The sequence below is a fragment of the Salvelinus fontinalis genome, chromosome 25 (genome assembly GCF_029448725.1).
Source record: "Salvelinus fontinalis isolate EN_2023a chromosome 25, ASM2944872v1, whole genome shotgun sequence".
In the NCBI taxonomy this organism is placed as follows: domain Eukaryota; kingdom Metazoa; phylum Chordata; class Actinopteri; order Salmoniformes; family Salmonidae; genus Salvelinus; species Salvelinus fontinalis.
Window position 1 is genome coordinate 6,423,824 of NC_074689.1, and position 26,789 is coordinate 6,450,612.

Sequence of the window (26,789 nt, forward strand, 5' to 3'; positions counted from 1 at the left end):
ACAGGGTCTGAATACTTTCTGAAAGCACTGTATACCGATTGATTCTAGGAGAATATAACATATTCAACAAACACTTTATGAGCTTAATTCAACTGTCGTAACCCATCAGAACCCAAAATAAGCATATTTTACTCCACTATTTGTAAACAATGTCATTGTAAACAAACACTGTATAGCCTAAAAACATGGTTTAAACAAAAATGTTGATCACGTCGATGGTCAGTCCATCCATAACTCTGTCTATGAATTCGAGAGTGGTTACATTTCCCCAGGCCCATCCCTCAACTCTTTACCAAAACAGAGGCAGGGTGGCCGGCAACCGCTTTGTTATTGTTTTATTTGAACTGCAGATTGCCCCTTTAAGTAATAAAATCATCATCGTCCATCAAGTCACACACCCTCATACCTGACAGGTAACTGCATCTGCAGTGCTATGAGAGTGCACCAAGTAAAAAAACGAAAACAACAAAACGACGACGTCAATACAATGTTCAACACAGGCAAAACACCATGTCAGGTACGTACCTCTCCAGGGTGAATGGTACGGAAGACTTTGGGCTCACGATCTGTGGGATGAGAGGAGCGAGGAAGAGGGTATAGTTGTGTTTCAGTTCCGGTCACCCACTGGCCTGGATCCTTCCGGCCGCCTGCACGAGACAAAAAAGAAATACATTGATGGATCAAAGGCCTTGTTTTGTCAGGCGGAGCGGAGAGCGACCACCTCAGTGCTGGGGGGAGGAGACCATGGATTCACCCCAAAGCCAAGCAACAAGTCCATAATATACTATGGAGGGGAGAGGAGTCAGGCCTAGCATCAGTTTGAGATTTCAGTTGACTGATTTGACACAGTGAGTGGAGCAGGTTAATATAACCATTAAAAGGCAACAAATATATCTGCTATATAGGAATTAGAAAACCAACATTTCCTACCAATTTCTCTTTTCACTCCTTATTCATTTTACGAGGGAGTGGGATGACCATTTCTCATTGCTTTTTAGAAAAGAAGCACTAATCTCCACTCACATACCCAAACCACCCACCCACGCAAACTCTAACGGCGCCACATCTCTTGGTCCGAATGCCTCACTAACCGCGAGACCCACCATGTCAGAGGGTAAGAAGGGCCCCATAGGAAATCAATAGGAGACTCCACTCCTGAATGACTCGTCTTCTGAAGTGGCTGCAGACCAGCCGTTATGGCTCTCCCATGCGGTCAGACTCGATAAAGGGTGGCTTGAGTGATCATCGCTCCCGCTCCGCACTAACTGGAGCTCAGCTAGTCAGTCAGCGAGCAAGCAAAGGTGCTACCTGGTACTAAAGAAGGAGAGAGTTGGAATTTTGGGTGTATAATTGGCTTTTTTCATATAACCTTCATTTAACTAGTCAAGTCAGTTAAGAACAAATTCTTATTTACAACACAAATGATTAGCTAAAACGCATTAAGAAGGAAAGAAATTCCTCAAATTAACTTTTAACTTCACTAGGGTAGGGGACAGCAATCGGGATTTTGGATGAAAAGCGTGCCCAAATTAAACTGCCTGCTACTCAGGCCCAGAACCTAGGATATGCCAGGAAGCCCGCCTCACCAACATGTTGGAGGGAACACCGTACAACCACAAGGAGTCGCTAGAGCGCGATGGGACAAGGACATCTCAGATGGCCAAATCCTCCCTGAACGATTCTGGGCCAATTGTGCACCACCGCATGGGCCCGGGATCGAACCCGGATCTGCCTTAGACCGCTGCGCCACAAACGTGAGTGTTTCTAATGAAACAACAATGCATGGAAATGACTATTGACAATCAATAGCTAAAATATTTATGATTGAGATCACAATAAAAAATAACTAAATTAAATGAGTGGGTGAAATCCTTCCTCATTGATTTGGCTGTTCAGTATCATTATCAGTCATTGTTTGGAGATTGCCTTTTTCCCTGCCTGACATCTGAACTCTGGGCTCTTATTTTCCCACCTTAATTGGACCTGTGAACGATTAATCAATTTACTCCATTGGCCCGTTCCGCCACTGTGAAAAAACAAGGTATAAATGATGAATGCAAAAATGTTTAGGTCTTCTTGTTGAATGCCTAGGATTTATTTGTGAGGGAACACCTGCATTGGTCAAGTTGAATAGAAGAGATGGACATAACCCAGAAAGCCAACCAAGAGACTTGATTGAGTATGCCACTTTTGTCAGTGTTACTTACACTCTGCGTTAGTAATTGATGCTACTGTCAATGTGATTTGGGGATTTTTTTTTGGTGTCAAACCAACAATAAGAGAGTTTCAAAGGCTTAAGTCTTGAGCCAATTAAGTTGTGATATGTCACTAGTAAGTCGATAAGTCGTGACAGCAGGATGGCTGGTTGGGTACTTTGAAGGAAGAATTTCTGTGCATATGGATGTTGTTAAAGACAGCTGATATGCTCTGTTCCACCATGGATTCCAGGCTAAAATAAATATTATATTCTAAAAGTAACAGCCACATCTGCCGTCCTACTGGATGTATTGTGCGTTAATGTAGTCCATGGATTTAATATAAAAATAGGCCAATGTTGACACATCTGGTCAGATCCAATGCAGTGTTTTCCAAGGGTACCACGTACTCCTTCTAACCTTACAGACACCTTATGTGTTAGCATGGCCCCAACAGCACACTGATCTCCAATAGTCTTGTGATGTTCGTAAAGGGAATATCACAATGAGACACTAAGCTAGCTGACCTACTTTAGCCTAGAGGTCTTGTTTCCCAAAAGGGGTTTTACAGCCACTCGCTGTATGACTTTCACCATCAGAGCCTATGCCACCAGCAAAAATACAACAGAGCAAGTGCATCTCATGAAATTTTCACATGCAAATAGAAGATTTATGTGCTATACATTCAGTGGCCATTTTATTAGGTAAACCAATCGACTCCAAGGTTGAACCCCCTTTGCCTCCAGAACAGCCTGAATTATTTGGGGCGTGGAAGTGTTGCTCAATTGGTATCAATGGACCTAATGTGTGCCAGGAAAACATTCCCCACACCATTACACTACCGCCACCAGCCTGTAATGTTGACACCAGACAGGATGGGGCCATGGAGTCATGCTGCTTACGACAAATCCTGACACTGCCATCAGCATGACGCAACAGGAACTGGGATTCGTTGGACTGGGCAAAGTTTTTCCACTCCTCAATTGTCCAGTGTTGTTGATCGCATGCCCACTGGAGCCACTTCTTCTTGTTTTTAGCTGATAGGAGTGGAATCCGGTGTGGTCGTCTACTGTAATAGTGCATCTGTGACAAGGTCCGATGAGTTGTGCATTCTGAGATGTCGTTTTGCACACCACTGTTGTACTGTGCCATTATTTGCCTGTTAGCTTGCACGATTCTTGTCATGCTCAACAACCACAGGACTGCCCGCTGATTTTACTTATTTTTTTTTTTTTTTTTTTTTTAAATCGGTAAAGCCTAGACACTGTCTGTGAAAAGCCCAGGACGTTTTTGAGATACTGTAACCGCCGCACATGGCACCGATGAACATACCACTCTCAAAGTCACTTAAGTCATTCGTTTTGCTCATTCTAATGTGCAATTGAACAGTAGATGAATGCATCAATTGCCTGTCTGCCTGCTTTAAATAGCAAGCCAAGGGGTGGAGTACCTAACAAACTGTCCATGTAGTGTAAATGAGCTACATGAATAGAAATGTGATATAGTTTGTATGACAGAAACATTTTTGTCTATTTACATATAGCTTACATAATTTGCTAAGCCTTATGACGACAAATACATACAGTACAACCAAATGAATCGCCACTTCAGATACAGTTGAAGTCGGAAGTTTACATACACTTAGGTTGGAGTCATTAAAACTCGTTTTTCAACCACTCCACAAATTTGATACAAGTCATTTTTCCAACAACTGTTTACAGACAGATTATTTTACTTATAATTCACTATACCACAATTCCAGTGGGTCAGAAGTTTACATATACTAAGTTGACTGTGCCTTTAAACAGATTGGAAAATTCCAGAAAATTATGTCATGGCTTTAGAAGCTTCTGATAAGCTAATTGACATCATTTGAGTCAATTGGAGGTGTATCTGTGGATGTATTTCAAGGCCTACCTTCAAACTCAGTGCCTCTTTGCTTGACATCATGGGAAAATCAAAATAAATCAGCCAAGACCTCAGAAAATTAATTGTAGACCGCCACAAGTCTGGATCATCCTTGGGAGCAATTTCCAAACTCCTGAAGGTACCACGTTCATCTGTACAAACAATAGTACGCAAGTATAAACACCATGGGACCACTCAGCCGCCATACCGCTCAGGAAGGAGACGCGTTCTGTCTCCTAGAGATGAACGTACTTTGGTGCGAAAAGTGCAAATCAATCCCAGAACAACAGCAAAGGACCTTGTGAAGATGCTGAAGGAAACAGGTAAAAAAGTATCTATATGCACAGTAAAACGAGTCCTATATCAACATAACCTGAAAGGCCGCTCAGCAAGGAAGAAGCCCCACCTCCAAAACCGCCATACAGAAGGCAGACCACGATTTGCAACTGCACATAGGGACAAAGATCGTACTCTTTGGAGAAATGTCCTCTGGTCTGATGAAACAAAAATAGAACTGTTTGGCCATAATGACCATCGCTATATTTGGAGGAAAAAGAGGGAGGCTTGCAAGCCAAAGAACATCATCCCAACCATGAAGCGCGGGGGTGGCAGCATCATGAGGAAGGAAAATGATGTAGATATATTGAAGCAACATCAGTCAGAAAGTTAAAACTTGGTCGCAAATGGGTCTTCCAAATTGACAATGAGCCTAAGCATACTTCCAAAGTTGTGGCAAAATCGCTTGAGAACAACAAAGTCAAGGTGTTGGATTGGCAATCACAAAGCCCTGACCTCAAACCTATAGAAGATTTGTGGGCAGAACTGAAAAAGCGTGTGCGAGCAAGGAGGCCTACAAACCTGACTCAGTTACACCAGCTCTGTCAGGAGGAATGGGCCAAAATTCACTCAACTTATTGTGGGAAGCTTATGGAAGGCTACCTGAAACATTTGACCTAAGTTTAACAATTTAAAAGCAATGCTACCAAATACTAATTGAGTGTAGGTATAGTTCTGACCCACTGGGAATGTGATGAAATAAATAAAAGCTGAAATAAATCACTGTACTATTATTCTTACATTTCACATTCTTAAAATAAAGTGGTGATCCGAACTGACCTAAGACAGTGAATCTTTACTAGGATCAAATGTCAGGAATTGTGAAACTGAGTTTAAATGTATTTGGCTAAGGTGTATGTAATCTTCCAACTTCAACTTTGTGTACTGCTTAGATAGCTAATCAAATTATGTCATATTCTTATAATTCAAGGGATAGCCTATTCATTAAATAGGCCTAATTTAAATGACTTAACATTCAACTGTGACAGTAAACCAACATGAGATATCAAGCAGAGTGCTTGGGGGTTATTTATATTTCTGACCAATGCATGAAATGTATAGGCATGGGTCATGCGTTATGACTGGTGAAAATACAACATTGTCTTGTTGAATAACCAGTTCATGGGAAGGTCATGTGTGACAGAGAGGAAGTGTAAGCCCTAAATAGTACGTCAAATTCATAATAAACATGTACATTAAACCAGCAATCTGCAGATGAAACGATCAACTCTATCCCCGCCTGTTTCTGTAAAAAGAAGAAGAAAAATGGTGGGATGGGGCTGGAGAAATGTAACCACTCACAAAATCAAAGACAGAGCTATGGGACTGACCAGCCATGATGTAAAAGTTAACCATGTTTTGAGCCTATACAGCATTTGTTTACATGTACTTTGTTAACAAACATTGGAGTAAAACAAGATCATATCTGTGTTTCTGATGGGATAAGACAGTTGAACTAAGCTCACGAGGCATTGAAAGTTATATTCTTCAAGAATCAATGGGTACATATCATTAATTTATAAGTCCAAAAATGGTTGTAGTTAACTGCTGATTGCCCCTTTAAAAGACAATATCAAAATGTAAATGATTACCATCATGAATTTGGCGTACTATATAGGGCAAGTGTGTGGTTATCTATTTCAAGAAAACCCATTCCTACTCTACAATACCAGCGTTGCAGGTGATCGCTAGCTACAGTAGGAAGATATGAATGCCTAAAAAGGTGTTTACAGTTATTCACTTTACCTGTTCCTGACATTAACAAGAAATGCAATAACATAGACTGGAACTAACTCTTGCAAACTAGTTAGTCTATTCGTTACAACGGTTTTCGTAAAGCTAACCGCAATGCTAACCATAGAAGCACAGCTATCTGGTTTATGATTATGAATGGGGTGTTCTGGAAGGTTGAATCATTTGACAATGCCAATGTACTAAAACTCAGACGCGGCAGTGTTGGTCATTTACAAAGAAGACATTTGTGTGGAAAAACACAAGAACATTACAAAAAGCACAGCTGAAAGTTAGCTCACCTTGTACCACAGTGGAACGGTGGATTGTTTAGAGAAGACCGAAAATATGCCTGTAAAAATAAGAAATATTTACCGTTGTTTTGAAAAAAAATAAGTATATTTGTCATAAAATATAGTAATTTTCGTATCTTTATAATACTTTGTTATGGTCATCAATCTTAGAGGCTTTCTAAAGCAAAACTGAAACGTGTGATGTTATACTGGCGCTCACTAACTACATTTAATCGAGGTCCTGAGCACGAACGAAGGTCGGCGCGTTGTTTCCAAGATGGCAGCGTCTACATCCCAGGTGCTTTCTCTGTATCGCAAGCTTATGAAAGAAAGCAATAAATTTCCCTCTTATAATTACAGGTAAAAGCATTGCTGTTTCCTATTGTCTGTGTTCTAGCTAGCGATAGATATTGTTTAAATGGTCTCATTGCCATTGCTGGTCAACATTCTGATATGTGTTGTGCATGATATGTGATATATCTGATATGTGTTGTGCAGGAATGAAAGATTGGGTTGTGCAGGAATTAAATTAGACTTCAACAGAAAACGGATTTATATTAATGTGATTTAACTTCAAATCGTTTAGTCGGGGTTGGGCTGTTTAGCACCTTTGGCCATAGCCTGGCTATAGTACTTCAAGAGTTCAGGCTGGCCTCATAGAATAGACGTAAACAGAAACCACGTTTCCATAAACGTGCTTGTAAAGTCATCACATATTAGTAATCATGTACGTCTCTGGTCATACTGTATTAAAGTGATGGAAACCGGAAGTTTCGCAATTTTTTTATAAATGCCGACAGATTTGTTGGTTAGACATGGTGACGTTTTTGTCGGTAAAATTCAGAATGCGAAAATGGCGGTGGAAACGCAATTGTGTAAATATTGAAATAATAACCATAATATCGAAGTAAACTTGGAGTCACTATAATATGGTGTGTGTGGTCCTCGCACTACGATTCGGGAAAGCATACCGTTTATTGGGATACAGATGTAATAATTTGTGATGGGGTGTTATGTTCAAGTGATCGGAAAGGGTCGCGAACTGGTCAATGCTAATCCCTAGTCAATGCTAATCCCTGGTCAATAATGGCACCAAATCACCTGTCTTGAATCATAAATTCACCACTTTTTGTCCAATATATCAAGATAGGGCGGTTTATATTGTTATTACATTTTTAGGGTTGATGTCAAACACAGATGATCAATTATTATTATTATTTTTTTTTTTTCACCTTTATTTAACCAGGTAGGCTAGTTGAGAACAAGTTCTCATTTGCAACTGCGACCTGGCCAAGATAAAGCATAGCAGTGTGAACAGACAACAACACAGAGTTACACATGGAGTAAACAATAGACAAGTCAATAACATGGTAGAAAAAAGAGAATCAATAACATGGTAGAAAAAAGAGAATCTATATACAATGTGTGCATAAGGCATGAGGTAGGCAATAAATCGAATAATTACAATTTAGCAGATTAACACTGGAGTGATAAATCATCAGACGATCATGTGCAAGAAGAGATACTGGTGTGCAAAAGAGCAGAAAAGTAAATAAATAAAAGCAGTATGGGGGTGAGGTAGGTAAATTGGGTGGGTAGTTTACAGATGGACTATGTACAGCTGCAGCGATATGTTAGCTGCTCGGATAGCAGATTTTTAAAGTTGTTGAGGGAGATAAAAGTCTCCAACTTCAGAGATTTTTGTCAGAAATGCACCTGGTCACAGATACCTTAAAAAAAAAGGTAGGGGCGTGGAACAGAAAACCAGTCAGTATCTGGTGTGACCAACAATTTTCACAGTAAATTTAAAGTAGTCCTTGTGCATAGAGTTGTATGGTTTGTTTTTGTTTGACATACAATTTAAAGTGAAAAAATGTAGTCAAACCATAATTATGTTACCTTGGAATTGCCCATAATGTGAATATTTGTGTGTATATATAGTCTTATGAGTGTGCTGTTAGCTGAATAGGTCCATCGGTCAATTTCTTGGGCCACTATACCTATTTTGCCAATTAGCCAGGACCCCTTTTACTACACGGAGCCCTGCTTATCACGGCTGGACCTACGACGTAATCTGCCCAAGGGTTTTATTTTCTTCAACAGGCCCCTCCGTCGCGATGTCCTTTGAATGCCCATCTGCCAGCCGCGGCCCGCTAGCTGTCTAGAGCATATTGGACTGTTAGCTGAAGAGATCCATCGGCCAATTTCTTGGGCCACTATACATATTCTGCCAATTGGACTGGACCCCTTTACTACACGGAACCCTACTAATCCATCACGACTGGACTGCCGACGTAACAACACGAGGAGGCTATAACGGACTTCTTCCGTCGCGATGTCCCTCTACGGCCCTTCTGCTAGCTTGCTATCCCTGGCCTGCTAGCTGTCTGAATTGCCGTGTCGCCAGCTTAACTACTCCCTGGACTCCTACGATCACTAGGCTACGCTATGCCTCTCCCTAATGTCAATATGCCTTGTCCATTGCTTTTCTGAACCTGCCAGGTACAACCCCAAATCTGTAAACACGGGCACCATCATAGATATCATCCTAACCAACTTGCCCTCCAAATACACCTCTGCTGTCTTCTTTACCAAGATCTCAGCGATCATTGCCTTGTTCCCTGCATCCGTAATGGGTCTGCAGTCAAACGACCATCTCTCATCACTGTCAAACGCTCCCTAAAACACTTCAGCGGACAGGCCTTTCTAATAGACCTGGCCCGGGTATCCTGGAAGGATATTAACCTCATCCCATCAGTAGAGGATGCCTGGTTATTCTTTAAATGTGCCTTCCTCACCATCTTAAATAAGCATGCCCCGTTCAAAAAATTTAGAACCAGGAACAGATATAGCCCTTGGTTCACTCCAGACCTGACTGCCATTGACCAGCACAAAAACATCCTGTGGCGTACTGCATTAGCACTGAATAGCCCCCGTGATATGCAACTTTTCAGGGAAGTTAGGAACCAATATACACAGGCATTTAGGAAAGCTAAGGCTAGCTTTTTCAAACATAAATTTGCATCCTGTAGCACAAACTCCAAAAGGTTATGGGACACTGTAAAGTCCATGGAGAATAATAGCACCTCCTCCCAGCTGCCCACTGCACTGAGGCTAGGAAACACTGTCACCACCGATAAATCCACTATAATTGAGAATTTCAATAAGCATTTTTCTACAGATGGCCATGCTTTCCACCTGGCTACCCCTACCCCAGTCAACAGCCCTGCAACCCCACAGCAACTCGCCCAAGCCTCCCCATTTCTCCTTCACCCAAATCCAGATAGCTGATGTTCTGAAAGAGCTGCGAAAACTAGACCTGTACAAATCAGCCGGGCTAGACAATCTGCACCCTCTCTTTCTAAAGTTATCTGCCGAAATTGTTGCACCCCGTATTACTAGCCTGTTCAACCTCTCTTCGTATCATCTGAGATTCCCAAAGATTGGAAAGCTGCCGTGGTTATCCCCCTCCTTCCAGACTCACATTAAGCATCTCCAATCCAAAATTAAATCTAGAATCGACTTCCTATTTTGCAACAAAGCATCCTTCACTCAAAGCATCCTTCATTCACCGATCCTCGACTTCGACGATGTCATTTACAAAATAGCCTCAAACTCTACTCAACAAATTTAGATGCAGTCTATCACAGAACCATCCGTTTTGTCATCAAAGCCCCATATACTACCCACCACTGCGACCTGTATGCTCTCGTTGGCTGGCCTTCGCTTCATACTCGTCACCAAACCCATTGGCTCCAGGTCATCTACAAGTCTTTGCTAGGTACAGCCCCGCCTTATCTCAGCTCACTGGTCACCATAGCAGCACCCACCCGTAGCACGCGCTCCAGCAGGTATATTTCACTTGTCACCCACAAAGCCAAATCCTCTAATGGATGATGTCAAAACTATAAAGTAACACATGGAATCGCATAGTAACCAAAAAAGTGTTAAACGAATCGTAACATTTTAGTTTCTTCAAAGTAGCCACCCTTTGCATTGACGACAGCTTTGCATGTTCTTGGATTTCTCTCAACCAGCTTCATGAGGAATGCTTTTCCAACAGTCTTGAAGGAGTTCCCACATATGCTGAGCACTTGTTGGCTGCTTTTCCTTCACTCTGCGGTCCAACTCATCCCTAACCATCTCAATTAGGTTGAGTTCGGGTGACTGTGGAGGCCAGGTCGTCTGATGCAGCACTCCATTACTCTCCTTTGTCAAATAGTCCTTACACAGCCTGAAGGTGTGTTTTGGGTTATTGTCCTGTTGGAAAATAAGTGATAGCCCCATTAAGGCAAACCAGGTGGGATGGTGTATTGCCGCAGAATGCTGTGGCAGCCATGCTAGCTAAGTGTGCCTTGAATTCTAAATACATCACCAACAGTGTCACCAGCAAAGCACCATCACACCACCACCTCCATGCTTCTTGGTGGGAATCACACATGCGAAGATTATCCGTTCACCTACTCTGCGTCTCACAGACACGGCAGTTGGAACCAAAAATCTAAAATTTGGACTCATCAGACCAAAGGACAGATCACCACAGGTCTAATGTCCATTGCTTGTGTTTCTTGGCCCAAGCAAGTCTTCTTATTATTGGTGTCCTTTAGTAGTGGTTTCTTTGCAGCAATTTGACGAGGAAGGCCTGATTCACGCAGTGTCCTCTGATCAGTTGATGTTGAGACGTGTCTGTTACTTGAACTCTGAAGCATTTATTTGGGTCACGTTATGAGGTGCAGTTAACTCTAATGAGCTTATCCTTTGCAGCAGAGGTAACTCTGGGTCTTCCTTTCCTGTGACAGTCCCCGAGAGCCGGTTTCATCATAGTGATTGATGGTTTTTGCGACTGCACTTGAAGGAACTAACGAAATTCTTGACGTTTACCGCGTTGATTGACCATGTCTTAAAATATTGATGGGCCGTTCTTTTCTCTTTGCTTATTTGAGCTCTTCTTGCCATAATATGGACTTGGTCTTTTACTAAATCTTCTGTATACCACCCCTACCATGTCACAACACAACTGATTGGCTCAAACGCATTAAGAAGGAAAGAAATTCCACAAATGAACTTTTAACAATGTACACCTGTTAATTGAAATGCATTCCAGGTGACTACCTCATGATGCTGGTTGAGGGAACCATTGCTGGTTTGAGTTATACAATGCATTCTGGGTGTCACGTAAACGTCTGTCAGACCAAAGATTTTATGAGGTGGGATGGTTCACTGATCTTTCAGGTAAACTTCCAGAAGTGAATGAAGGGATGTGAATGATCGTAGACGACACACCCCCTTCAACACACAAACAGACCCAACTCATCTTGTCTTATGTCTTTGGTTGACGTGAAAAAAACAAACATTGTGGCGCGCATAAACTACCCATCGTCGGATTACTTCCGATTTTATTGAAAGTGTTCTACTCAATTATTTCAATGAATGGTGAGCTCACCAGTGATGTGATTAATTGTAAATAGTAATTGCTATTAGCTAATCCATATTGTGGTTTCTGTCAGATGAGAGTTGGCTAAATATGACTGCTTGTGTTACATCAATCTTTCCTCAATTAGGGCTAGGACTAATGTAGCTTACATTTTCTGGTTTGGATGTCTGTATTATGCTGGCATTACTTCTGTGAATGTCTGTCTGAACATTGCGTCCAAAAATAAACTAGTCAAAAGTGTGGCCAGCTCAAACGTCGTCAATCGAAAACGCGACGTTCTAAATAAGCGTTCTAATCACACCTGTTTGAGCGCATGCTGCAGGGACCACTGTAGAATGATCACACCTGTTTATTGGTATGTGTCAATGGGTTAACAATGGACTAATGAGAAAATGCCAAAATATAGTTTTTTTGTGGGGGGGGGGGGGGGGGGGGTTCTTTGTAAGTGGAGCTACCATATTTCATATTTTTTGTCACTATATGGGAGGGGATTGGGCCAATCTTATTTGAGATACGGTCTTTTCCATTTCAGTGAGAGGGGCTGAGTGCGGTACAGGTAAATAATCTGTGTTGTGCAAGTGCAATAAAGACTATCTCACAACAGCTTAAGAGGTCTTTAAAATCTCAACCACATTCATAAATGCTAGTCTCGTGCACCTAGATTTGCATCACAACTGCAATTATGAATTACATTGCTCACAACTTTTGCCACTGCTCTGTGATCTAGCCTACAACTGGTCACCTTTGCAATTGTAGTTAGCCCACTTAGGCTATTATTCTCCCCAACGTTCAATAAGTTTCTTCTTTAGGCCTTTTTATGCAAACTTTAGTTAAGTCACTGAGAACATGTATCTTTGACAATGATAAAATAATTGTGAGGTAAGGACAGCCAGTGTTTCCACTCATGTCAGTTAGAATAATGTTGCATTGTGCAACAAAGCATGATGCTGTCTGTGGCACAGAACAGCCCTGATTTAATAATTGAAGGCTTAAAGAGACACCTCTTTCTCACTCTGCTTGAAGTGAAACTGAGTGCTTTAGCAACATGTATTCTAAAAATCTGTTCATATACACCCCTAGGAAGAAGGACACTTATTTAAAAAAAAAATACATTTTCTGACATGGAGACTAACCTTTAAATAAATTCATAGTATACATCATTCTCTAACATTCTAAGGCATTTGTGAGAATTCAATAGCAATATAGTGGGAAAATGGCTGTGTGCTTGGACAATTAATAGACACTGCCATAGACAAAACCTAATAAAAACATCTGTCTTGTCCAGCACCGGTGTCTATGCAGACCGGTGCGTAGCCAATCAGCGCTACAGTAGCCAATCAGCGCTACAGTAGGCCTATATGCAAATAAACCATTTATATCACACGGACCTGTCATCATTCACATTGAACTGGACTGTGTTTTTACAGGCAGTAGCAACAGCACTTCAGGTTATTAGATCGCATTCGCCAAAAGTCACAATACATCTGAATGGATTTCTGTGAATATGTAATTACCACAGGAGTTCCCTTACATTTGTGAACTTCAGTCCTATTGATCAAACCATGAAAAAGTAGTCTCTCAGTTGCCTATGCACATCAAGATCAACAACTAATGCTAGCCGGAGCAAGATGAGCTAAAATATAACAAAAGAACTCTAGCTAGATAAACCCTCTCAAACTTTTCAGCTAGTTGGCCATAAATTGTATTGTTAAACGATGGGGAATGGTAGCCTGCTCGTCCTTCTGCAGCTTGCCTGCCAATGTATGTTTGTCCCAACCTACGTAGCTGAATGGGAACTTGTCTCCCTGCCGAAATAATATTTGTCCAGCCTTTGCTGCTATGCTTGCAGATTTGCGTAATATGCTACGACCCCAATCAAAAAATATTGAACTCCAAATGGCAAATGTAGCTATAGGTTGTTGTAACATTTAAACTTAACTTGTTTATCCATTTTTGCTTTGCATGGATCACCGGTGGAATTGAATGCAGCTTTGCTGTATGGAGCACTCAATATATTTTAGTTGAGTAGTCAGCCTACTGCTCAAATGTTGCTGTAATAGGCCTATATGTTTCTCCTTTGCGTTTCGTTTTTTGGTTAATCATTGTCGAGCTTTAAAAACCAAGGCCAGACTGCAACACCAATATTATATATATATTACACACACAGTAAAACAAGTTCTAAATCGACATAACATGAAAGGCCGCTCAGCAAGGAAGAAGCCACTGCTCCAGAACCGCCATTAAAAAAGCCAGACTACGGTTTGCAACTGCAGATGGGGACAAATCTCATACTTTTTGGAGAAATGTCCGCTGGTCTGATGCAACAAAAATAGAACTGTTTGGCCCTAATGACCATCGTTATGTTTGAAGGAAAAAGGGGTGAGGCTAGCAAGCCAAAGAACACCATCCCAACCATGAAGCACGGGGGTGGCAGCATCATGTTGTGGGGGTGCTTTGCTGCAGGAGGGACTGGTGCACTTCACAAAATTAGATGACAAGAGGATGGAAAATTATGTGGATATATTGAAGCAACATCTCAAGACATCAGTCAGGAAGATAAAGCTTGGTCGCAAATGGGTCTTCCAAATGGACAATGACCCCAAGCAAACTTCCAAAGCTATGGCAAAATGGCTTAAGGACAACAAAATCAAGGTATTGGAGTGGCCATCACAAAGCCCTGATCTCAATCCTATAGAACTTTGTGGGCAGAACTGAAAAAGCGTGTGCGAGCAAGGAGACCTACAAACCTGACTCAGTTACACCAACTCTGTCAGGTGGAATGGGCCAAAATTCACCCAACTTATTGTGGGAAGCTTGTGGAAGGCTTCCTGATACGTTTGACTCAAGTTAAACAATTTAAAGGCAATGCTACCAAATACTAATTGAGTGTATGCAAACTTCTGACCCACTGTGAATGTGTTGAAAGAAATAAAAGCCGATAAATCATTAATAAATCGTTATCTCTGCTATTATTCTGACATTTCACATTCTTAAAATAAAGTGGTGATCCTAACTGACCTAAGACAGGGTATTTTTTACTAGGATTAAATGTCAGGAATTTAAATGTAGTTGGCTAAGGTGTATGTAACTTAAACTGTAATTCTTAAATTACATAAAAAATATTAACAAGGCCTCAAGGTAAATTTGTGCAAAACAAATGAACAACACACACCCACACGTCTATTCTATTGTTTAGGAATCTTTGACCACTAACTGTTTGAATGTAATTTTATATAATCATTTTGATTTGAAAATGTATTAATTTAGTTAATTTGTCATAATTAAAACTGCCTGTGGTTATTTGCTATTGGATTGGCAGAATGACACAACTACTAACACTTTAGCCTACAGCTGGCCCTGAACATACGTTTTTTTTGACTGCACCTTATTATCCAATGTCACACGTTACCGATGGCAAGGTGAAGCCTGTGGCCAAAGCACTGCAGGCGGGTCCAGTTGTTCAAGCGCAATGCTTTTATCATGTTGCTCCCGCTGTCTGTTGTCATGCTCACCTGTCGGTCTTTGCTGATCTTCCACGATGCCAGAGAGGCATTGAGACCCTCGGCTATTACTTCACCCGTATGATCATCGGGGGAAGCAAGACGTCTGGAGGCAAACATTTTGCAATTTCCAGTCTTCATTTATGTAGTGGACTGTCCAACTTCGGTATGGCTCGGACATTCTGCTCGACCATAGATCGGCTGTGGTGGAAAAACAAACAACAGCCAGCTTCTCTGCGACTCTTTCGCGGGTAGCAGTGTATAATCGCAGCAGGGCTTCTTCCTTGAAATTCTTGCGGTTTAGCAGCTGATATTTAGCAACTACCTAGCAGCTTTTTAAAGCTTGGCTTTTCTACTGTGAAGATTGGGAAAATATCTTTTGCTATGTAATAGGTCACTCCATCTTATCTTCTTCCATCTCAAACTTTTCTTGTCATAAGGGATTATGTTTGAAAAGGATGCGGCTATGGTAGTTTGTCTTTTTAGCAGATGTTTTGGGAATCGAGCGACTTGAATCGGCATTGCATATTCTCACGCATTCCTCCCATTCCACCTCGTGTTGCAGGTGATGGAAGAGGTTGGTTGTGCTGCTGCTTTTTGTAGCAATTGTCTTTCAACACATTTTGCACGACATTCGTTTGCTGAACATCAGACCTCTTAATCCCGAACCACTTCCATATTACTGAAAAACATTGCTGCCCTTTTTGGGGATGATTTCATCCTCACGCGAGGCTGAGCTGGCCCCCTCACTTTCTATTTTGGTGGAACTCTTACCGCCGCTACACTTCTCCGGCGTGGTTACAATTTGGGAAAGGCTGTCTAGGGTTGTGTTTGGTGGATAACCTCTACATGATTCAACATTGGGCTGACAGAGAAGAGACAGTGAGATGCTGCATTTGTAAAACGTTACAACATAACAGAACCTCAACTCTATCTTTTTCCATATCGCGCTAAAACATGAACTCGAATATATCGAATAACCTTGATATATCGCCCAGCCCTAATCTCTTTATTACAGAAAGACCTCTCCCCATCTTTACAACTATTGAAATCTATATGTTTTGACCATGACAGCCACACCATTCAATACCAGACTCAGCTGAGGTCTAGAATTTAGGGAATGATTTGTACAAAATACAATGTTCTTAGTTTGAGATGTTCAGGACCAGTTTATTACTGGCCGCCCATTCCAAAACAGACTGCAACTCTTTAACCCTTTCACACGTACCATCACACGGGTGTGATCGTTCTACAGAAGTCCCTGAAGCGTACGTACGATCACACCCGTGGGATTAGAACGCTTATTGAGAACGGCCAGTTTCGATTGACGCAACAAACAGCATTTGAGCTGGCCACACTGTTTTTTTTCATATTTTTTTTCAGAAACTATTTACACAAACACAGTCCTTACAAAGTTATGTCCAGAATGTGAGCAGTTATTATTTTTGGATGCAATGTTCAGGTATTCACAGAAGTATCTATAGCATAACACAATCACCCAAACCGGAAAAATGTAGGCTACGATGTCAAAATAATTGATTGGTCCGCAAAAGTAAAAATGACTACTTTTATGTGAATGAATGAGGAACACACCTCAATTCAAACTTTTCTTCGAAAATAAAAAAACGTTGAAATTGACAAGCTGAAAACTGCCTATAAATTAAAACAGGCTGCGTGCCTTGGTTTGAGGGCAGCGCTGATTAAATTTACTGTTGCGTAACAATCACATTCTGGGATGGAGAGAACGTTCTAACATCACGTGCATAAAAATATTCCCACTGGGGTGACCGTTAGAGATGTTTGGAACTCACGCATGACAGGGTTAAGGGTTTCAGTGACTTCATTAGCTGTGGTTTCTGATGCTTATATGGTTGACTCATCAGCATACATGGACATGCATGCTTTGTTTAATGCCACTGGCAGGTCATTGGTAAAAATAGAAAAGAGTAGAGTCCCTAGAGAGGTGCCCTGCGGTACACCACACTTTACATGTTTGACATGAGAGAAACGTCCGTTTTAAAGAAAACCCATTGAGTTCCATTTCTTTGATTCAGAGCTGAGGTTGAAAAGCCATAACACGCTTTTTTCAACAACAGGTTATGGTCAATAATATCAAAGGTTGCACTGAAATCTAACAGTGCTGCTCCCACAATAGTCTTATTATCAATTTCTTTCAACCAATCATCAGTCATTTGTGTCAGTTGACTCGCTTGTGTGTCCTTTTCGGCCCGCACCCCTTGTGCTTGACACATACGCTAGCTTATTAGTCACGTTATGACTGACTTGTGATCATTGCCTTTGCTAGTTTGATTTTGACATTCCCAGCCTTAGTTAGGCGTCCATTTTTGTTCAAAATATTTAGTAATTGAAACAAACAGTGCATCCCGAATGTGTAGAGACAGCAAACAATGTATCAGACCAGCTGTGATTTACAACCTTATTGCAATGTTTTTTGGACTACCAAGAATTGTATTGGTGAATTCTATTAATCATGCATTAAACTGCATCCATCTATTCTGCCAACAATGCCTTACTGTATGTCAGGGAATTTTGAGTCAAATAGCACCCATTTTTAATAACCTATCTTTTTGGCCTTGTAGCATAAACTAGGAATTTTATAGATTTGACTTATGATTGTTCATTTGTTTCATCTGCAAAGCAGTTAAAACGCTGTCGGTTTCACTTTAAAGTGTGTTACGCCTGGTTAGGGATCGTGTAATAGACCTAAAGGGTCTGTTTTAACTTCATGGTCCAAACACTTAAGGCAAGTATGTCCCCGGACAGTGCTTCAAATTGGCTGCAGCAATATCACTGCATTCACAGGCAAACGTGGAAGATAAACCAGAGGCTGCTTTTCGATTCTCACCACCGCTCATGCGTTAACAATGGTGGAAACTCACTCCAGCCAAAGCTTAAACCAATTCAACGCTTTCCAATCCATGATGGGGAGTGTTGAAGTTCACAATTCAGAAGGGGATGTAGGCGTGCCGTGTGAGAGCCATGGGGAAAGACTGTGTGAGGTGGGCAGAGAAGGAGCGAGTGGGAGAGGGAATAACATGAATGAATAGCAGATGTGCTGAAGTAAGAGAAAATATGAGGTAGACCTGAGAGAAAGGGGATGGGGGGGGGGGGAGCGGGAAACTCCGAGAGAGTCTCGGAGAGAAAGACTGAGATGGGGAGAGATGAGAGATTCTGTGAGGGAGAGCTGTAGACTTTATTGCAGACACACTGCAGAATATGAACCTTATCAAAGCAAGGGCGGACTGGCATAAGTAGGTCTTGCATTAAAAATAACTTTAACCCCCTGTGGCTTCCAGCGCCAACACTGTGCTAGTGTGGAGTCGGTGACGAGTCATGTGCAGCTGTGCGATGGCTCTTAGTCAGCAAGCAGACTGTCAAGAATTAAAACCTTGAAAAGCCTCGGCTAAATAAGTGATCGTGGAAAGCAACCCTTGTGCCACATGGAGTGTTGTACCCTGTGAAATCTCTAAACATGTTTGAGGGATTTGAGTGCATCCAGATTCAGTCATATTCACAGCGAGAAGGTAGAACCCATGTTTTTCTCTTCAAACAGTACAGAATGCTGTATACCTTGTTTGGCTTTTTGAGAACACCTTTAGTCTATTGTTATTGGTTCATATTTAGTATGTCATTTCAAAGCAAAATGTTTTTTTTCTCGTTTTCTTTCTCATTCCTCATTAGGAGAGATGTATCTGGAGAACACGATTCACTGCTTCGTGCTGTACTGTACTGTGGAGCCTCCCCCAATAGTGATGTTGGTCATTTTGGTTTCCAAATGGCGCAAAAACAACAACAATGTTAATATTATAGCCTGCCATTTAGGTACCTACAGCACATTTGGAAAGTATTGACCTCTTCCTTTTTTTCACATTTTGGTACGTTCCAGCCTTATTCTAAAATGGATTAAATAAAACATTTTCCTCATTAATCTACACAATATCCCATAATGACAAAGCAAAACCATTTTTTTTTATAAAAATGTTTCCAAATGTAAATATAAAAACACGTTGTTTACATAAGTATTCAGACCCTTTCCTATGAGTCTAAGTTTAGCTCATGTGCATCCTATCCCATTGATCATCCTTGATGTTTCTACAACTTGATGAGAGTCCACCTGTGGTAAATTAAATTGATTGGACATGATTTGGATAGGCACACACCTGTCTTTTATAAGGTCCCACAGTTGACAGTGCATGTCAAAGCAAAAACCAAGCCATGAGGTTGAAGGAATTGTCCACAGAGCTCCGAGACAGAATTGTGTCAAGGCACAGTTCTGGGGAAGGGTACCAAAACATTTCTGCACCATTGAAGGTCCCCAAGAACACAGTGTCCTCCATCATTCTTAAGTGGAACAATTTTGGAATCACCAAGACTTCCTAGAGCTCGTCACCCGGCCAAACCGAGAAATCAGGGGAGAAGGGCCTTGGTCAGGGAGTTGACCAAGAACTCGATGGTCACTCTGACAGAGCTCCAGAGATTCTCTGTGGAGATGGGAGAATGTTCCAGAAGGACAACCATCTCTGCAGCTCTCCACCAATAAGGCCTTTATGGTAGCGTGGACAGACGGAAGCCACTCCTCAGTAAAAGGCACAATTCAGCCCGCTTGGAGTTTGTCAAAAGGTACTAAAAGAACTCTCAGACCAGGAGAAACAAGATTCTCTGGTCTGATGAAACCAAGATTGAGCTCTTTTGCCTGAATGCCAAGCGTCACGTCTGGAGGAAACCTGGCACCATCCCTACGGTGAAGCATGACTGCGGCAGACTCATGCTGTGGGAAGGTTTTTCAGTGGCAGGGACTGGGATACTAGTCTGGATAGAGGGAAAAATGAACGTAGGAATGTACAGAGATCCTTGATGAAAACCTGAACGCTTGAGACTGGAGCGAAGGTTCACCTTCCAATAGGACAATGACCCTAAGCACACATCCAAGACAACGCAGGAGTGGCTTTGGAACAAGTCTCTGAATGTCCTTGAGTGGCCCAGCCAGAGCCCGGACTTGAACCCGATCGAACATCTCTGGAGGGACCTGAAAATAGCTGTGCAGCAACGCTCCCCATCCAACCTGACAGAGCTTGAGAAGATCTGCAGAGAAGAATGTCAGAAACTCCCCAAATACCGGCGTGTCAAGCTTTCCCTCTATCCTGACTAGTCTCCCAGTCCCTGCCACTGAAAAACATCCCCACAGCATGATGCTGCCACAATGCTTCACCATAGTGATGGCCAGAGAATCTTGTTTCTCATGGTTTGAGAGTCCTTAGGTCCCTTTTGGCAAACTATAAGCAGGCTCTCGTGCATTTTTACTGAGTGGCTTCTGTCTGGCTACTCTACCATAAAGGCCTGATTGGCGGAGTGCTGCAGAGATGGTTGTCCTTCTGGAACGTTCTCTACAGAGTAACTCTAGAGCTCTGTCAGAGTCACCATTAGGTTCTTGGTCAACTCCCTGACCAAGGCCCTTCTCCCCTGATTGCTCAGTTTAGCTGGGCGCCCACCTCTAGGAAGAGTCTTTGTGGTCCCAACATTCTTCCATTTAAAATGATTGAGGCACTGTTCTTGGGTAACTTCAATGCTGCAGACATGTTTTGGTACACTTCCCCAGATATGTGCCTCGAGACAATCCTTTATCTTAGCTCTGTGGACAATTCCGTTAACCTCATGGCTTGGTTTTTGCTCTGACATGCACTTTCAGCTGTGGGACCTTTTTATATAGACAGTGTACATGATTTGGAAAGGCACAATCAATTGAATTTACCACAGGTCGACTCCCAAGTTGTAGAAACATCTCAAGGATGATCAATGGAAACAGGATGCACTGGAGTTCAGGGGTCTGAATACTCATGTAAATGAGGTATTTCAGTTTTTTATTTGTAATAAATTTGCAAACATTTCTAAACACCTGTTTTCACTTTGTAATTATGGGGTATTGTGTGTAGATTGAGGAACTTTTTTATTTATTTAATACATTTTAGAATATGGATGTAACAAAATGTGGAAAGTCGGTCTGAATACTTTCGGGATTATTAAGATTACAAATTACTCTGTCTCTGAATTGTTTCATCAAACTTTTTCCTGATATCAGGACATAACTATAATGATTAGCCTAGTACGCATGTGCGGCCCGAGCTCGTTTTCCCTGTCTAGACTAGCTGTCTAGCTGAACTATGCTAGTTTTCATACTAGCAAGAAACAATTTTTTTGTTGAATAGGCATGACTGGTTCGAGATCTCTTGTAAGACTACGTGGCAAAGTATATATTTCCTACTTAACGCGGATCCAAGTTCAGTTTTCAGATCCACTGGGGTCATTGGTGTAGATTAGCTGCACATTTCTGACTGGTCTTGGAACTGTGACAGCGGGCAGCCTCTCCTCACTTGGCTCGACAGGATATGTAGTGGTTTTGCCAACACAGTCAGATATTTAGACACTCTTGTACCCTTAACCATTTTTAAACTGACTAATGTTTTTGTTGATTTTAATGAGACTTTATTACTATAATGAGTAATCCAGGAAAGTTTATTGACGTGAGACAATGTCAACTCTGCAGAGCACAATGACTACAATGAATGGCTAAATTACTTCTGGACACAAAGGGTCCATGGTTCTCCTCCTCACCCCTCTACACTGAGTGTACAAAAGATGAAGGACACCTTCCTATTATTGAGTTGCACCCACCCCTTTTCCCCTCAGGACAGCCTCAATTCATCAGGGCATGGACTCTACAAGGTGGTGAAAGCGTTCCACAGGGATGCTGGCCTATGTTGACTCCAATGCTTTCCAAAGTTGTGTCAAGTTGGCTGGATGTCCTTTGGGTGGTGGAGCATTCTTAATACACATGGGAAATTGCTAAGCGTGGAAAACCCCAGCAGGATTGCAGTTCTTGACACAAACCAGTATGCCTGGCACCTGCTATTATACCCTGTTCAAAGGCACTTAAATCTGGTCTTGCCCATTCACCCTCTTAATGGCACACATACACACAATCTCTCAATTCTCAAGGCTTAAAAATCCTCCTTTTAAACTGTCTAGTACCCTTCATCTACACTGATTTGAAGTGGCATTTTATTCAGTCAAAACTGGTATTCAGACATGTCTGTGGTCTGGGCCTGAAACTAAAGTATCCCTTTGGTGCAGGAAATTGCGTTTGCTTTAGGTTCTCAGCTAATCTGATGATTCACTTTTGATTGTGTGATCCAAGATTACTCACTTGGTAAAGGCAGGAAGAAGCATTTTCTGCTCTCTAGAACACACGTCATTCTTCCTTCCATAATCTGTCTTGAGCTCCCCGCTCTCCTGTCACAACTGAATGGCAGATGGGGTGATTGCTTCTCCGGCTGTCGTAAAAGGCCCCATCCTCGTATTCTTTTGATGACTCAATTATTCCCACACCATGGACGAAGTGTACACTGTGTAGACTAATTGACCAGCAGTCTTAAGCAGACCTCGCAGTGTGCCTCAAGCTGGTCTGTATGGCATATCAACAAGGCTTGGTAGGTTACTTTCTAAATGTAATCCGTTACAAATTACCTGTCAAATTGTAATCAGTAAGATAACTTTTGGGTTATGCACACTAAGTAATGTATTCTGAGCGTTTCAGTCACTGCGCATCGCCATTGACTTGATAGGCTATTGATTTCATTGGGCCTAGCGATTTTGCAAAAATATGCCTATGATGATGTACAAAGAATTACGTTAAAGTACCATTTTATTATGAATCATGTCATTGATGTACTCCAGAGAAAAAGGTTTTGGTTTTGTTGTGTTCTGTTGGTGGTTTGCCATTAGAAGGCTTTGGGCTACTTTTTCCAAAGTATGTCTTGGTGACCTGAAAATAGAATAGCTTGATCAGTCATGTTTTAAAAATTCAGCTGCTGTATTTCTACAGCAGATCCAATTGTACTAACTCAGCAACTAATAATTAGCTAATGCAAATGCACCTTAGACTCAACAAATTGACATGTTATTTGTTTGCTTCAAATCCTCCTCTGGCTCCCAATTGGCGTAGTGGTCTAAGACATTGCATCTCAGTGGAAGAGGCGTCACTGCAGTACCTGGTTCGAATCCAGGCTGCATCACATCCGGCCGTGATTAGGAGTCCCATAGGGTGGAGCACAATTTGTCCTAGTCCGGGTTTGCCGTAGGCCGTCATTGTAAATAAGAATTTGTTCTTAACTGACTTGCCTAGTTAAATAAAGGTTATATTAAAAAAAACTAATAATAATAAAAAATAAATAATGGAGATTACCGTCAGTCTCGGAGAACAACCGCTCTGCTACTTTTTCTTCAGTGGGTAACCAACGTTTTCTTCTTTTGTCAGAACCGTACTGTTATTTATTTTTTATTTTTTTTAACCAGTTTTTGAAGAACCTCCCTCTCTACCCACTTACTCTTTCGCACTCACTTGTTCGCTTTATACTCATCCTCCACCTTGTGTTTTGGGGGAAAAGATGGGTCCTGGCTGTCAATAAGGAGCTGCTTGTCAGTTCATCTCTCAGCACAGGAGCCTCCCTGGGTGCCAGGATGCCTCTTTGATTTTCGCACTGCACTTCCTGCCCACTTCACACAGGGCTTGGGCTGCCAGATAAAAGCTAACAGCCACTCATTTCCACCCTCTCGCTATTCCAGCAAATGGAGAACCCCATTATCCGCAACCCCTTAACTAGAAGGCTGATTCACACGACACAGCCCTTCGGCTAACAGTGGTTTCTCTAATCCAATTGAAGGGTGGGGGGGTATTTCCCTCCGTCGGTATAAATGAGTCTTGTAAATGGGGTTCTTGGATTTTTATGTAGCAGACCGAATGCTTTGTGGTGCGTTGAATCGGATTGGGCTGGGGTTTCCACATTTTCATTGTGTTACGATGCATCGTTAAAGTGTGGCGTTTAAATTAGGATTTTCCCCACTTTGACAAGTGCCACGTTAATTGATTGCTTCATTTGTTATTGATTTGTATACTGAATGCCGTATCTGTTTTCCTCCAGAGTTTTATGGGTATGTTGATAAGTGTATAATTTGTGTTTTCATTCAGGACGTACGCCTTGCGCCGGGTGCAGGATGCCTTCAGGGCAAACCGGAGTGTAGAAGACCCTAAGGTGGTGGAGCAGCTCTTAAACCAGGGCAGGGACAACCTAGACATGGTCCGGAGACAGGTAGGCCTAACGCACACACACACACTGTAAGAACAAAGTTATTCCAACAAGAACTTAAGTATTTTGATGCTCACAGCAAAATCTTATTTTTCCAGCAAAATCATTTCTTCAAAGAAATGTTTTCCATTAATCGTCCAACTTAACCAAAATATCACCTGGCCAGGTTACCTCGGAGTCTGTACTATAGTTTCTAAGAACAGTGGGTGGTTATTTTTCCGCCATCCTCTAAGTTGCTCATTCCCCCAGATACATGTTAGTTGAGCACCTGATTAGTGTCCACCTGTCGACTCTTGCACGGCGCCAGAGTGCTAATCACCACTGATGCCCTGCTGTTGGCCGCTTTGTTCCCATAATGCACCTCCAACCGCCCATCCCATCTCAGGGGACCAGCCCTCGCTCTCTCTTGGTCTCTGTCTTTCTTGGTCTCTTTATTTAGCTATGTCTGTCTCTCGCTCTCAAGTTTCTCTCTGTTTCTGAGTGTATGATTTCCACGTCATTCTCTTGAGCAACGTCCTCTAACACCTTACCTTGGTTTCCCAACGCTCTATGTGTTGTGCTGATAACCAGCAGAAATGTATGACTTGGTCAATGACCTATAAAGAAGGCAATTGGCAAAACACTAATGTATGCATTGAGATTAGAGGTCGACCGATTATGATTTTTCAACACCGATACCGATTATTGGAGGACAAAAAAAGCCGATGCCGATTTAAAATAGTAATAATAATAAATAAAAAAATATGTATTATAAATATCATACACACACACATTTTTGTAATAATGACAATTGCAACAATACTGAATGAACAATGAACACTTTTATTTTAACTTAATATAATACATAAATAAAATCAATTTAGTCTCAAATAACATGAACATATGTTAAAACGAACCACCAGCTTTCATGGGTCTTCAATATTCCCAGTTAAGAAGTTTTAGGTTGTAGTGCAGAAAGCAGAGCTTGTCTGCATGGTCCCCTGTCAGTCTGCTCCTCCGCGAAACACAGACCTTATTTGAAGTAGATCAAGACATTCTCTATGGAAGACATGAACCGTAAAATAACGAAGGAACCCCTTTCAAGTTCAGCCGCAAGTTATTACAGGAATTATAACGCGTCGACTATTTCTCTCTAAAGCATATCCCTTTGACTAATCCAGAAACTATCACCTCAAACAAAACGTTTATTCCGTTACGTATTTTATCTAACAGGTGGCATCCATGAGTCTTAAATATTCCTGTTACATTGCACAACCTTCAATGTTATGTCACAATTACGTAAAATTCTGGCAAATTAGTTCGCAAAGAGCCAGGCGGCCCAAAATGTTGCATATACCTTGACTCTGCGTGCAATGAACGCAAGAGAAGTGACACAATTTCACCTGGTTAATATTGCCTGCTAACCTGGATTTCTTTTAGCTAAATATCCAGGTAAAAAAATATATACTTGTGTATTGATTTTAAGAAAGGCATTGATGTTTATGGTTAAGTACACATTGGAGCAATGACAGTCATTGTTTGATTATTTTTTATAAGATAAGTTTAATGCTAGCTAGCAACTTACCTTAGCTTACTGCATTCGTGTAACAGGCAGGCTCCTCGTGGAGTGCAATGTAATCAGGTGTTAGAGCATTGGACTAGTTAACCGTAATGTTGCAAGATTGGATCCCCCGAGCTGACAAGATAAAAAATATGTCGTTCTGCCCCTGAACGAGGCAGAACGTTTCTAGGCCGTCATTGAAAATAAGAATGTGTTCTTAACTGACTTGCCTAGTTAAATAAAGGTGTAAAAAAAAAAAATACAAAAATAATATATTTTTTTTAAATCGGCAAATCGGCGCCCAAAAACACAGATTTCCGATTATGAAAACTTAATTAATCGGCCATTCCGATTAATCCGTCGACCTCTAATTGAGATGCATGCAGCTCGTCTAATGACAGACACACATATTATGATGTACATATTGTTTATATGGGCTCATCCTACAGGCCTATTCAATGAGAATATAGAATAAAAACAAATACAATTATGCAACATTGTTCTACGTCTCACGAGCGTTCTTCGACGTCTAGAGGTAATGTCAAGAGAGACTAAGATAGTTAGTGTGGTTTTAAGTGAAGCTGTGTGGGTGGCACTGCTCTGCAACTGAGCCGGTGCTAAGCAGCAGAATAGAGCAGCTGCGCGTGTGTGTTTGCATATCCCAGCAGATGCGAAACAGCCTTATGTAGAG

The 26,789-nt window shown here is 41.6% G+C and overlaps 2 protein-coding genes across 3 annotated transcripts in view; one reads left to right on the plus strand and one right to left on the minus strand.

The window, feature by feature from the left end:
* Positions 1-6,604, minus strand: part of LOC129822808 (phenylalanine--tRNA ligase, mitochondrial-like) — a 134,604-nt gene extending 128,000 nt beyond the window's left edge. The window contains exons 1-2 of the mRNA XM_055881232.1: positions 6,473-6,604; positions 526-647 (exon numbers count right to left, since the gene is read on the minus strand). The gene's annotated coding sequence lies outside the window, so the exon portion shown is untranslated. The remainder of the gene's footprint in view (positions 1-525; positions 648-6,472) is intronic.
* A 90-nt stretch (positions 6,605-6,694) lies between these two features.
* The window catches only part of LOC129822811 (LYR motif-containing protein 4B), an 83,520-nt gene continuing 63,425 nt past the window's right edge, over positions 6,695-26,789 (plus strand). Inside the window, exons 1-2 of one of the 2 annotated variants that reach the window (XM_055881236.1) lie at positions 6,695-6,823; positions 24,441-24,561. In XM_055881236.1, the coding sequence (XP_055737211.1) occupies positions 6,741-6,823; positions 24,441-24,561 (204 nt within the window). In that variant the 5' untranslated portion in view covers positions 6,695-6,740. The remainder of the gene's footprint in view (positions 6,824-24,440; positions 24,562-26,789) is intronic. The other variant, XM_055881237.1, reaches the window with a different exon arrangement.